Below are 14154 nucleotides of genomic sequence, written 5' to 3' on the forward strand. Positions count from 1 at the left end.
GCTCCCCCGACATGTCTTGCCTGCGCTGCTGGCTCAACTCCCACCACCATTGCTGCTTTTGGGCGATTTCAATGCCCACAACCCTCTCTGGGGTGGGACTGTCTCCGATGACCGCGGTCGGGCCGTGGAGCATGTGTTGGCTCAGCTCGACCTTAGCCTCTTGAACACCGGTGCTCCCACGCATTTCAGTGTGGCCCATGGCTCGTTCTCGGCCATCGATCTCTCTCTTTGCAGCCCTGGACTTGTCCCATTCCTCCACTGGAGAGTGCATCCTGACCTGTGCGGTAGTGACCATTTTCCCATCTATTTGTCACTGCCCCAGTGTCATTCTTCTGGGCACTTGCCCCGCTGGGCTCTCCACAGGGCTGACTGGCCAGCTTTTACTTCCGCTGCAACCATTGAGTCTCCCCCACAGGGTGACATTGACGAGGTGGTCCGTGTTTTAACCACGTCCATCATTTCAGCGGCCGAGGCTGCCATCCCCCGTTCTTTTGGCCACCCTCAGAGGAGGGCTGTACCCTGGTGGTCACCGGAGGTTGCTGAGGCTATTCGCGACCGTCGGCGGGCTCTCCAGCGTCATGGGTGGCACCCGTCTCTTGAGACCCTCATCACCTTTAAGAGGCTCCGTGCCTTCGCCCGTCGTCTTATTGCACGGCGTAAGCAGGAGTGCTGGGAGAGGTATGTCTCATCCTTGGGCTCCCATGTCTCCCCCTCGCTCCTGTGGTCCCGGATCTGGCGGATTTACGGATACCGGACCTCTATGGGTGTCCCTGGGCTCTCCTTGGACGGGGCTGTCTGCACGGATGCTGCCGCCGTTGCTGAACGGCTTGCCGCGCACTTTGCTCAGAGCTCTGCGACTGCATCCTATCCCCCCGCCTTTCGTTCTCTAAAGGAGCGAGCCGAGTGGACGCCGTTCTCATTCCACACGCGTCGTTCTGAAACATACAATGCCCCTTTCAGCGAGAGGGAATTCCTCGCTGCCCTCGCCGATTGCCCTGATACAGCACCATGCCCAGACTGCATCCACGCGCAGATGCTGAAGCATCTCTCCAGGGACTGCCAGAGACACATCCTCACCATCTTTAACCGCATCTGGAGCGAGGGCGTGTTCCCGTCGCAATGGCGGGAGGGTCTTATTGTCCCCATCTTGAAGCCCGGTGCGGACCCACTGGCGGTGGACAGCTATCGTCCCATTACCCTCGCCAACGTTTTGTGCAAATTGCTCGAACGTATGGTGGGGCAGCGTTTGTGTTGGGTCCTTGAGTCGCGCGGTCTCCTCGCTCCATCCCAGGGTGGCTTCCGGCGGGGCCGGTCTGCCACGGACAATTTGGTGCGGCTGGAATCAGCTATTCGTACGGCCTTTGCCCAATGTCAGCATCTCGTTGCTGTATTTTTCGATCTGCGGAAGGCGTATGACACCACATGGAGGCATCATATCCTCGCCACGTTGCATGAGTGGGGTCTTCGTGGTCGGCTCCCGGCTTTTCTTCAAAGCTTTTTATTGCGCCGCTCTTTCCGGGTGCAAGTCGGTGCCACCTCTAGTTCCTCTTATATACAGGAAAATGGGGTCCCGCAGGGCTCGGTGTTGAGCGTCTCCTTATTTCTAGTGGCCATTAATGGCCTGGCTGCAGCCGTGGGGTCCTCGGTGTCTCCTTCTTTGTATGCCGACGACTTCTGCATCTCATTTAGCTCCACGACTACGGGAGTCGCCGAACGCAGGCTGCAAGTCGCCGTTCGCAAGGCAGCATCATGGGCTCTGACTCATGGTTTTCAGTTCTCTGCAGCCAAGACTCGAGTTATGCACTTCTGCAGGCGTCGGACGGTCCACCCTCCTCCTGAACTTTACCTCGACGGCCACCTGCTTGACGTGGTGGACACTTGCCGCTTCTTGGGACTAGTGTTTGATGCCCGGCTCCCATGGGTTCCTCATGTTACTCAGCTGAAGCAAAAATGCTGGCGGCACCTCAACGCCCTCCGCTGCCTTAGCCACATGTCTTGGGGTGCAGATCGCTGCACGCTGCTGCGATTGTACAGAGCCCTTGTGCAGTCCCGGCTTGATTATGGGAGCCTGGCCTATGGGTCTGCGTCACCCTCAGTGTTGAAATTGTTAGACCCCATACACCACTGTGGGGTTCGGCTTGCCACTGGCGCTTTTCGCACTAGCCCCGTGGATAGTCTACTGGTGGAGGCCGGGGTTCCGCCGCTGCGGATTCGCCGTCATCGTCTGCTCGCCGACTATGCTGTCCACGTGCATTGCTCGCCAGGCCATCCCAATCGTCGCCTACTTTTCCCTGCCATGGTCCTCCATCTGCCTGACGGCGACCTAGGTCTGGGCTTTCCGTAGCTGTCCGCGTTCGGTCCCTGCTGTCGGAACTGGGGTCCTTCCCTCTTCTGCCTCCCTTCTGGGTCCGTACACCTACGCCTCCCTGGTGTTTGTCCCGGCCGTCTGTCCGTCTGGATTTGGCACAGGGACCTAAGGACTCGGTTTCGCCTGTGGCCCTCCGTCGCCGTTTTCTTGCGCTCCTCGCCTCATTTCCGGGCTGTGAGCCTGTCTACACTGATGGTTCCCTGGTTGATGGTCGCACTGCCTACGCTTTTGCTCACGCTGCCCATGTTGAGCAACGTTCCTTGCCGGCTGGCTGCAGTATTTTTACTGCAGAGCTGGTGGCCATCTTGCGCGCTCTTGAGCATATGCGTTTCTGATCAGGTAGGTCCATCGTCATCTGCAGTGACTCCCTGAGCAGCCTTCAGGCCATCGACCGCTGCTATCCCTCTTCTCCTCTGGTGTCCTCTATTCAGGAGTCTGTTTCTGCCATTGCCCGCTCTGGTTGTTCGGTGGTCTTGGTTTGGACGCCAGGTCATGTTGGCATCCCGGGGAACGAACGTGTTGACAGGCTGGCCAAAGGGGCGATCAACGCCCCAGCTTTGGAGATCGGCCTCACAGCTCGCGACCTGCAGCTGGTGTTGCGCCGTAAGGTGCTTGGGGTGTGGTCTGTTGAGTGGCGTGGCATGACAGCCCCGAATAAACTGCGGGCTGTCAAGGAGACGACCGATGTGTGACGCTCCTCCCTGCGGTCTTCTCGCAGGGAGTCTGTTATCCTGTGTCGGCTCCGCATCGGCCATACATACCTGACGCACGGCCATCTTTTGCGTCAGGAGGATCCCCCCCTGTGTTGGTGTGGGTCCCGGCTGACGGTCGCCCACGTTTTATTGGAGTGTCCCCGACTGCGCACCCTTCGGCGATCTTTTAATCTCCCGGGCACCTTGCCTTTGATTTTATGCGACGATGCCTCCATGGCTGATAGTGTTTTACATTTTATCCGTGCTAGTCCTTTTTATGGTTCCATTTAGAGTGGTCCTGCACCTTTCCCTTTGTGTGTCTCTTGTCCTCGAGTGTCTCATATTTGGTTGCAGATTTTAGTGTGTCGTCGGTTGGTTGACTCTTTCCCTTTTTTGTTGTCGTGGTCAGTCAACCAGTCTCCGGTCATCGTCTTTTGTTCTGTTTCCTTTTGTCTGGTGTCTTCGTGTCTGTAGTGTTCGTTACCGCATTTGTGTTCTTTTAGGGCCTGGGGGGGAGTCTCCTTCCCCTTGGGGTTTTACCTGCTTCGTGCATTTCCGTCTCGCCTTTTTTTTGGAATGGGGGACTGATGACCTTAGCTGTTTAGTCCCCCTTAAACATCCCAACAACCACCACCTCCAGTGCTTAAGTCTAACAGTGTCGTCCCTAATAACTTCACATCGTCAAAAACCCCTCATTACCTGTCATATGGAGACCCCAGCCTCTTCCTGCCTAAGAGGTTCATACTAACTTATACCAGTCAGTTCTCCTGATGTAGGCGGGAGATGACAGATTTTACAATTTTTCTCCCACCGACCAATTGTTCCAGTATTTTTATCAGTTTTTAACTAATTGTCATCAAACATCTTTTTTGAAAACTGCCATTTCAATTGTTATGGCCAATGGTCAGAAGTCCTTTGCTCATTAGTCATTTTTAAGTGATATATGTATTGAATTTGATGGAACTTGGGAAGTCACAGATGACCTGTAGATAGATTGTTATATTTCTTCTTTCCTGTGTATTTTGTAGAACATATACTCATCTTGCTGAGTGTTGTGCTCTGTTTGGATATGCGTTTGTGTGTTGACGTTGAGTTTAAGTGAAGTTGCTTATTATTCAATGTTATTATAATTGGTACAAATCTCGGATGTGGTTGGTGATGAGTGTTAGTTTGTTACCTGAATCACAGAAAAGCTTTATTTTTGTGTAAACAGTTATTTCATGTGTACCTTATTCATCATATTCATAGTATTTTAATTCGGTGTTTTGTTTTCCGTTGTGGTAAAAAAAGTATAACTATGTTATAGAATGTGGCAGGCACTGTTTTATGAGAACAGTACTTTTGTATTTAAAATCCAGAAAACGTCCCAACTAGTGCCAGTCATCTGGGCTGTACTACAGATAATAGGTATGGAATCAACATTTTTCGTTGTTCCAGTTTTTTCATGTGTGTTTTTTAGGAATTATTTAGCTTTTTCACATTGTAGGGACAGACTCACATAAGTTGTCTAGGGATTATACTGAAAATGAGTTGTTTTTCGATCATTTGTATCTCCTGATTTTTAAAACTGAATATCTTAATTTTTTTGAAGGTTGGCTGATATGTTAATGACTAACTCATCCACATCTGTGTGTATTAAAAATTTATGTTCCTTGCTATATAGTAAGCCTAACAAACAGCAGTCGGTCTCCACATACACCTCTACAGTATTATGTTCTACTGGGAATGCTTTCTGATTGATGATGCATACTGTATGCATTTAATGGACATTTTTTTGGTTGCTGTTTTCCTTGCCTCTGACTCCTGCATTTTCGTGCCTTATGACTGACTCGACTACACTCATAACATGCCGATAGAAGACATTTTGCATATGGTGCTGACGTTCACATCTGTAACATTTGACTTCAGAGGCAAAGGCTCGATAGTCATTATGTCCTCTTGTAGCAGTATCTATTTCTTTCAGCTGTGTGGCAGTTCTGATAGCTGGGGCCAGACCATAAGGATTCTCTGTCGTGACTCATTTGTGACATGTCCACAGGGTATTACATAAGAAGACATTACAAGACCTATTCCAAGCATCATGTAGGGTGACTGCGTCAGCTTCTGCATTTCTCCTCAACACAATTGTTTGCACATTGACGTTTTGGATTCTATCTGAGAAGGACTGAACCGATTTCTTTTGTTTCTGTACCAAACTGTTTACATTTTCCCTGAAAAATCTTGTTTTGTTCTGTTTCCGGTAGTGTTGGCACAGGCCTTCAGCTAGCTCCTGGATCGTTTCTGCTTTCCTTAAGTGCTTTGTGGGAGGTCACAAATATTTTAGTCTCACCAGCAAACAAAGTGTCAAAGACATTTTCTGACTGTTTTGTACCTGAAAACCCAAAGCAGACACATGTAGGTGTCATACTACTTGCTTTCATTGTATTCTATAATTACAGATGTTATTTTGGTAGTTATCTCTCTCACATTATTGTTCACTGTTTCAGGTGATGATGCCAATACTTCCACAGTGTCAAACCTTACTATCCCTCCCTACCAACCTGGTGGAGCTCAATCGCAGATTTCGCAGCTTACGCAAGAGAAAGTTAATGCTCCTTCACCTACCTTAGAGGTTATGCTGTCAAAGGAGTCAGCAAGTCAGCAGGTATGTCATCTTTTATAGATGATAAATATGTTTTATTTTATTTTTTGTAATAATAAGAGTAATTGCAAGGGAACAGTTAGCAATATTAGGTAGCGCAGACCTTTGGAGATGAGATTTATTTCTCTTTCATAACATAGATGAAAACTGACAAGCTATCAGGGATCCTGGACAAAAAGTCTACCAAATTGACAGAAAATTCTAAGTTTTGTTCTTATGTTAAATCAGTAAACAGATTAAAGCCATCTGTCCGGACACTCTGTCATTGAAATGGAGGACGACAGAGTAAGGCTGAAATATTAAATGTCTTTTTCCAAAACTGTTTCACAGAGGAAGATAGTACTGGAATTCCTCCTTTAAATTGTTGCATGAACAACAGAATGACAAATGTTGAAACAACTGACCATGGGATAGAAAACCAATTGAAACTGCTTGACAGAAGAAAGGACGCTGGACCTGACAGGATACCAGTATGATTCTACATGGACTATGTGAAAGAACTAGCTCTTCTTCTGGCAACAGGGTACCATACATCATGGGAGGATCGAAATGTTCTTGATGATTGGAAAAAGTGCAAGTCATTCCCATTTTCAAGAACAGCCTCTGTCGTCACTCTGTTGTAGCACTTTGAACAGTTTTATGCTTGCGTGTTACGTTTTGGGGGACTGAAAATCTGTAAGGATCATCATGGGTTTCAAGAGCAACGTTCATGTGAAATTCATTTCTCTCTGTGTTCACTAGATCCAGAAAGGTAGAAACAGGTGCTCAGGTTCCTTGACTTCTGGAAGACATCTGATACAGTGCACCACTGCCACATAGTGAACAAAATACAAGCGTATGGAATAGCAGACCAAATATGTGACTGAATTGAAGATTTTCTAGCAAAAATAACACAGCATGTCATTTTCAACAGACCAAAGTCTTCAGATGTAAAAGTAACTTTGGATGTTCTCCAGGGAAGTGCTATAAGACACATTGTTTTCACTATGTGTAAATGACCTAGTAGATAATGTCATCAGAGGTTCAGAGAGGTTTTTTCGAGGATGATGCTGTTGTACACAGAGAAGTCTCAATGCTAGAAAATTATAGTGAAATGCAGGAAGAACTGCAGAGGACACACTTGCTGCAGGGAGTGGTAATTGACTCTTAGTGTAAAAAAATTATACATGGGCAGATAGAACCATTATTGTATGACTACAGAATTTCAGAACAGACACTGGATACACTTATCTCCATAAAATTTGTAGGAGTATGCGTATAGAGTGATTTAAAGTGGAATGACCACATTAAAGTAATTTCGGGTTAGACTGATGCCAGACGCATTCATTGAAAGAATCTTCAGGAAGTGTAGACCATCAACAAAAAAGGTAACTTAGAAAACCATCGTTCAGCCGTGACTCGAATATTGTGTGGCAGTCTGGGACTAGATAAGACTGATAGAGGAAATAGAGAAGATCTAAGGAAGAGCAGCATGTTTCATTACAAGTTAATTTAGTAAATGCAGAAGCATCACAGAGATGCCCAGCCTACTACAGTGGCAGACACAGCAAGAGAGGCGTTTTGCACCATGGTATGGTTTCCTGTTGAAGTATTGAGAGTGTACATTCCTTGAGGAGTCAGCCGAGATTTGCTTCCTCATATGTTTATCTTGCAGAAAGATCAAGAAGATAAAATTAGGGACATCTGAGCCCACACAAAGGCTTATCAGCACTTGTTCTTCGTGCAGACCATTCACAACTGGACCAGGAGAGGGGAGAGTAATACAGTTAAACAAAGTACTGTCCACCACATGCCATAAGGTGGCTTGCGGAGTATGGATGTAGGTGTAGAATTACAACATTCTAAAAGATTCTAATTGGGGTTACTCCATTTATTTGTAGAACACTTTGGGTAAGTTGTAAGCTGAAATTTATGTATTTGTTGATAAAAGACACCCCAATGGCGAAACACTGTGTGCAGTTGTTAGAAATTATAATACAATCCTATGACATTTGAATTCATTAAAATGACTTCTTGTCATAAAGATATGTTGAAGAGGTTGAGTGTAAGAGCAGCTTGCAATAACAAGATTGGCTCCGGACAGGAAATCATGATGGGTCACATCAGATTAGTCAGAAGGCTTATGACGCTGCTTCAAATTTGGAATCCTTGCAGACTTGAAAGTCTCTATTTACAAGACATGTAAACAAATTATATTGGCATAATGAATCATTCCACAAAAAGTATGAATTTATTTTTTCCCCATTTCAGTTCCATCAAAAAAGTCCGTTTCTAGTATGACTACAGGAACACAACAGCACATTAGCTGATATTAATTGTGTAGGCATCATCCACATTGACAAATATGTTGTGAAATAAGCTGAGGAAAGAAATTGGGATTTTCAAATTTTATTTTATTTTATTTATTTAATTTTACAATGGAAAGGACTGCCACATGCTTACAGGTGATGGCAGCTATACAAGACTCACGTCCCTTTCAGCCAAGGTTAGTGCTGTTATGTTGGGGCACTATTTATTTTTCATTTGGAGGGATCCTTGCGTAATTTGCTTCTCTGTCTTCGGCTCATGCCATTTTGTTTGATATTTATCTCTGCCTGGTGGAGTTTCACGTCCCAGTATTCACCTTACGACTAGGGAAAACCACCAGAGAAAACCCCAGCTGGGATGTGATTTTGGTTGCTATGACCTTTCTGTTGTCATGATGTATTTTGTTTGTCATTGGTATGAAACTGTCCCTACTTGTTTTCAAGTTCTCTGTAGTTGCTGAATGCTTGAAATTGGTTGTAGTCCCCATGTTACTGAAGTATCCTAGTTCTGTTCTGTATACTTGGTTTGTGTATTTTCTACTTCTGAATATAGATAGCCATTTTCAATGTTAAACTACAGACCACTGTCATAGGTGTGTCTAAGTTGGGTTTGGGGTTATGGGATGGATTCTTTTCTACCTACAGTTAAGAGGTAATTAGTTGGAATATCACACTTCACTGTCCTATGACTGTTACGGTGGATTTTGGGATTGTGGGATAAGGTTTGTGCAGTTCATGTCACTGTAATCTTCTCCTTCTTACATGTTCGATTATTTCATTGTTTTTTGGAAATGTCCTTTGGATTGAGAAAGCTATGGAATCATAAGGGTAAGGGTACTTGGAGCTGGGTAATGTTAAATTCTCAAATTGGCTTGCAGGTAAAGTCTTTTATTAAACCTTCCTTACTAGCTCTAGTCAGTCCATAATCTCCTGTTTTCATTGTGAATTTCCTCTAGTATTGGTCGTGTGTTGATTAGTGTAAATGGTGTCATTTGCTTCGGTGTGGTGAAGTTTAGCCGTGAACGTTATGGCTGCTACTATTTCGTATTGGGCTTTTGATGCTGTCTATAGCCAGGCACTGTACTCCAGTAAGGGCCTTCTGAAAGTTTTGTGCATGTGGGTCACTGATCCTGAGTTGGCACTGCCGAATCTAAAGCATTTTTATTCGTTTCATCCTCTGTTTTGTCCTCCTGATGATTGCATCCGTATGGTGTTTCCAGGGCATGGCATGATTGAGTACTATTACTAGATATTTTGCACTTCAAATTGGGTCCATGCTTTACTGCTGAGTTGTCACAGATAGATCATCTATTTTAAACCTTCCACTTTGCATAAGGTTTCAGTGCCTGAACATTAACGGCCTCCATTGCTCAATGTTGAGAATGTATATAACTGCTAAAGTTCTCGCACCTTGCACACATGGAGCCATACACCAGTAGGTGGTGTTGTCCATATAAAGAGTGAAGTATTCACCCCATCTAACGTGGCGCGGGATGTCTGACATGTGGATGCTGTAGTGTTCGGCCAAGAGGATGGCATCTTGTGCTACTCCTGCTGCAGGGCTAAAGTTGCTGGATAGTTCACATAGTGATCCTACTGCCAATCTATTGGCTGAGCAGATGAAGTGCACAGCGTGCAGAGGAAATCAGTATCCAGGAACACTGTCAAAACACAGTCTCCTCTGTTTAGCACTTCGGTTGCGGTGCTGACAAGTCTGCTGATGCGATCCATTGTTGAATGTTCTTGCCTGAAGCCTGCCTGTTGTGGAGGAAGAAGAGATTTAGGCAACAGGACACAAATATTGATGCTTGTTGATAAATCCTCTTTCTTTGACGTACCTAAATTATGTCATTTATTAGTATAGCGCACACTGTTCAGTTGTATAAGAATTTCTAAAAAACAAACATTTTAATTTTAACACGTGGCTGTTAGAAGTGGTGAAAAGGCCTGTGTTGTCATGCTTAGTGTGATATTCATTATCAGTCATTAAATCTTAAAAGGGAGCATTTTTATGCAATGAAGTGAGTTATATGTAAATTTCATTGAAAAATTGCATTTGGAGTTTTGTTCTCCATGGTCATAGCCTTTGATTGAAGGTAATTATCTCGAAGATGGAAATCAGTCTGGACATGGAACGGCACCCACTATTGAAGAAACTAGACCTCATGTCTGGAAAAGATTGAAGAGAGTGCCTGCTGCACATAATCAGCGTGTTCATTGTTCTTGCAGAATTGGATTTGTGACTGCTTCTTAAGTCAGAAAAGTCTGCAATCTGTTAGAATCTTATCACCTTCCCGGAGGAAGGAGATTTTGCATTGGGAGTTCTACAAAAATATATCAAGGGGCTTAATTCTTTTGGGTCTCAAACAGTATTTAACTGTAGTTGTCAGAATGGGTTAAGGAGCATAAGTGGGCATTCAGGACTGATACTATTCACTATTGCATATGGAATGAAAAAGGGAGTTACCAGAAAATGGAGATTTTTTTTTCTCCTTCTCCTATTCTATGGGGTACATTTGGTTTGTCGTCTGCTATGATTGTGCAGAGCACTGTGCGTAGCAGTGGAGAGCATTTTGCCCTCAATGGAAGGAGCAGGCGGACATGTCTGTAGGGTAGGAGGGCTGGTAGACAAAGAATGATCCACTGCTGCAGCTATTGTCTCGCCGGCCAGTCCGCACACCCCACGTGATCAGTCTCTGCTCTCCCATTGCTTGGCTTTGAACCTTCTGAAAGCGTTACTTGCTCAACAGCCCCATGGATACCGTCCCTAGCTCAATGGAGCAAAGTGTAGGATTCATCCCCAGTGCTACGGAGCCTCTTGTGTAACTTACAACCCGCCACTGAGGTGCAGTGATAGGCGCAAGAAAAATATTGCAAATTTTGGAAAAGAAAATAATGCTCTTTTTTTATCCTTACTATCACTTTGAGCTGCACACAACATCATAACTGATACTAAAATTTCCCGAACCAATTTTAGTCCATGTCAAGAAACAACCTTGCATCTGGGTCTTCCTAATGACGCTTATGCGACAAAGGAGAAGAAATAGTTACCATGGATTGGTATACTGTTTTATGCCGACATAGTTGTTTTGGAAGGATCCAGCAGTGGAGAAAAGATTGACCATTGCAGGAACTTGTTCTGCCACAGTACCATTTTTGCATACAGTGTGGCTAAAATAGAAGCATTTGTTGAAGAGTCTGAAGTCCAAACAATGTATGTATTGACTTAACGCCCCTTATCTATGAGTGATGTCTTTTTCTGCTGTCATCCTGTTCACTTTGTTGGATTACTTTTGAACAGCTGATAAGCAGAAATACGTAGAAGATAGTGTCCTTACTGCTAGTCACTGCATTCTTGGTGAGACATGACTGTAATGTCCCCGTTTATCAACCGATAAAACTACAAAGCTGCTCAAACACCAAGGATTGAAATAGAGATCAGTTGTCATTTACCACTTCTTTCACCTCCTGCAATGTTTGTTGATGTGAAAAATGCCAAGTTGGTGTCAGGTCCAGAATCCATGTTAAACTATAGGTCCTTCTATAAATGGTTGGGTAAGTCAGTTCAAAGATAGGAAGAAGGAAATGGCATTCCACTTTCAACAGTCTTTGCATTGTTGGCTGCTTTCTCACTACATTGGAATAGGGTAAAAATTCAACACTTGGACATCTGAATGATTGTTCTACTTGTGTTAAGGGGCTGGCTTCAGAAAGAACTGTGATGAGGTCTGACATTGGCTGAAAAATGATCACCTGGACTCCCACTGATGATGACAGGAAATGACATTGCAAGCACATGAGAATGAAACTAATATAGTATACCAGGTCTCCCAAATACAAGGAAAGTGGATCACATGTGAGAGACTTTTGGGTGACTGAGAACCATATGTATGTATATTATGGCAGAAAGACATTCAAAAGACAGAATGACATGCCTAAGGATTTATTTTGAAGTAAATAAATGACCCTGATACGTGCATGGTGGATGAATGGATTGTTGCGGACAATTTGCAAGAAATTGGAGAAACAGTTTTTCTCCTTTAAAACCTTTCAAAAATACATACTGTAATTCAAAAGAAAATACTGTAGAACATATTATATGTTTGTGGTTTAACAAAAAAAAATTGTCTTAAACGGCTCCACCCCCCCCCCCCCCCCCCTTTCCCTCTTTAGTTTGGTTAACCACAGTTGTACCATACTTTTATGGAGTTGAGAATTAATAAGGTACATATTTAAGCACCATTACACGAGTATTAGATATAGCTAGAACCCTTAACTGATAGTCTCCTTTGTTACATTGCTGCAAAAGTAAACTGAGGGACGAAATCGGACCAAAGCTTTAAGTTTATTATTCTATCCAAGTGTATTTGCTAAAGGAATCTACTAGCCATAGACTTCACACCCATATTTTCCTAACAGATAAACAATGTATTACATTGATTGACTTTTCAAATTATTATTGCTGTTGTTGTTGTTATTATTATTATTGTCGTCATCATTATTGTCATTATTATTATTATTATTATTATTATTATTATTTCCAGCTGCTGGAAGGTTCAGACATTACAACATGTGCTGCCTCATCAATATTTGGTATTCCAAATGTTGCACCTTCGCAAGAAGGTTGTAAGAAACTTTTCCTATCTGGTACATTTGACACCCAGAAAAATATGGATGAATTAATGGAGTTCTGTTCAGGAGATTTTCCAATGACGGGTACAGTTTTTTTTATTATTCTCCACAATTTGAAAAAGATATGGAATGACAAATGAGCCTTTCAAACATCACTTATGGAAGGCTCCTAGAGTTTGGTCGATGACTGTCCTAATCGTTAACTGATCTGATAATTCTTCTTCTTCTTCTTCTTCTTCTTCTTCTTCTGGTATTCTTGTGATTTTGCCTCTTACTGTTTCTATACTCCTTAATGTGTACATGAATACTATATTCTTCTCTGATTGTTGTGTTGTTTATTCTGTCTGATAACCCTTAAAAAAAATTGATCTTTGCAGCATAAATTGTGTGTCCATTTCCAGCTGTTATTGTCGGTGTCTTGTCGCTAATTGTATGGAAGATGCTGCCATTGTTATTGTTTTATGGAATGTTGTTAATGTTCCTTTCCACAATGATTTGTTTATGATTCCCTGCAGTTAATTGAATGTTTCTATTTTCTTTGGTGTGTTGTGTCGTTTGTGAAGGAGAAAATATTTTCCAAGAAGTTGAATTAATTTTCTCTGTCTTGTGACTTTGTCATTACAGTTTTGCTCGAGACCAGGCTGCGACCCTTATAAACCATAACTTTTTGCTTTTAGGTCAAAATGTAGAATTTTAATTTTTTCTGAAATTGAAAGTATAGCAAGATCAAGAGTTAAAATAACTTTGACATGTAGATTGTGCAATTCAATTTTAATATGTGCCCTGTCATTTTAAAAAGTTTAGAGTCTGGATTAATAAATAATAGAGAAAAGATAATATGGTAGTTTTAATGCTTCAGGTGTTCCACATAGCCTCTACAATACAAGCATGTTCGCATAACCATGTGAAACTGTTTAAAGACCTTCTTTGGGATGTTGTCAAAGTCGCATGTTGTAGTAGCTTGAATATTGGTTATGTTGTCAAAGTGTTGACCCTTCATGTGAATTTTAATTTTTGGGAGTTAAGAAAAGCCACTCAGCACCAAATTGGGTGAATATGGAGAATGGAGGCTATGAGAGAACTGGTGCTTTTTTTACAACTGCAGCCATGTGAGAGGGTGCCTTGCCCTACAATAAGAAGAAAGCCCTCCCCTCACATTGTTGTGGAGAAAACCTCTGACTCCTTTTGTACAACAAATCTATGATACCTAAATAATACTGGAAATGTATGGTGGTATCAGTGGTAACAAATTCCCTGTGGATAATGCCATGGACATTAGAACAGTCAATCAGCATTGTCTTCACTTTTTGGTTTCATTCAGGCCTTCTCTGGTCTTGGCAAACTGGAGACCCATTCTGCACTTTGTCATTTTGTGGTAGGTCTGTATTGATAACACCAAGTCTTGTCACCTGTGATGATTTTTTTCCAGATAAGAATTGTCCAGATTTTTTAATTTCAATTAAGTTGCACCAGGAGGCTGTGCGTCATTTGTGTTTGGGAGCTAAGATGTGTAGG

General features: G+C 43.4%; 1 protein-coding gene across 2 annotated transcripts in view; it reads left to right on the top strand.

The window, feature by feature from the left end:
* The window catches only part of LOC124613077 (claspin), a 195951-nt gene that overhangs the window by 105260 nt on the left and 76537 nt on the right, over nt 1–14154 (top strand). For both annotated transcript variants that reach the window (XM_047141662.1, XM_047141661.1), the window contains exons 9-10: nt 5547–5704; nt 12552–12723. In XM_047141662.1, the coding sequence (XP_046997618.1) occupies nt 5547–5704; nt 12552–12723 (330 nt within the window). The remainder of the gene's footprint in view (nt 1–5546; nt 5705–12551; nt 12724–14154) is intronic.

The sequence above is a fragment of the Schistocerca americana genome, chromosome 4, assembly GCF_021461395.2.
Source record: "Schistocerca americana isolate TAMUIC-IGC-003095 chromosome 4, iqSchAmer2.1, whole genome shotgun sequence".
In the NCBI taxonomy this organism is placed as follows: domain Eukaryota; kingdom Metazoa; phylum Arthropoda; class Insecta; order Orthoptera; family Acrididae; genus Schistocerca; species Schistocerca americana.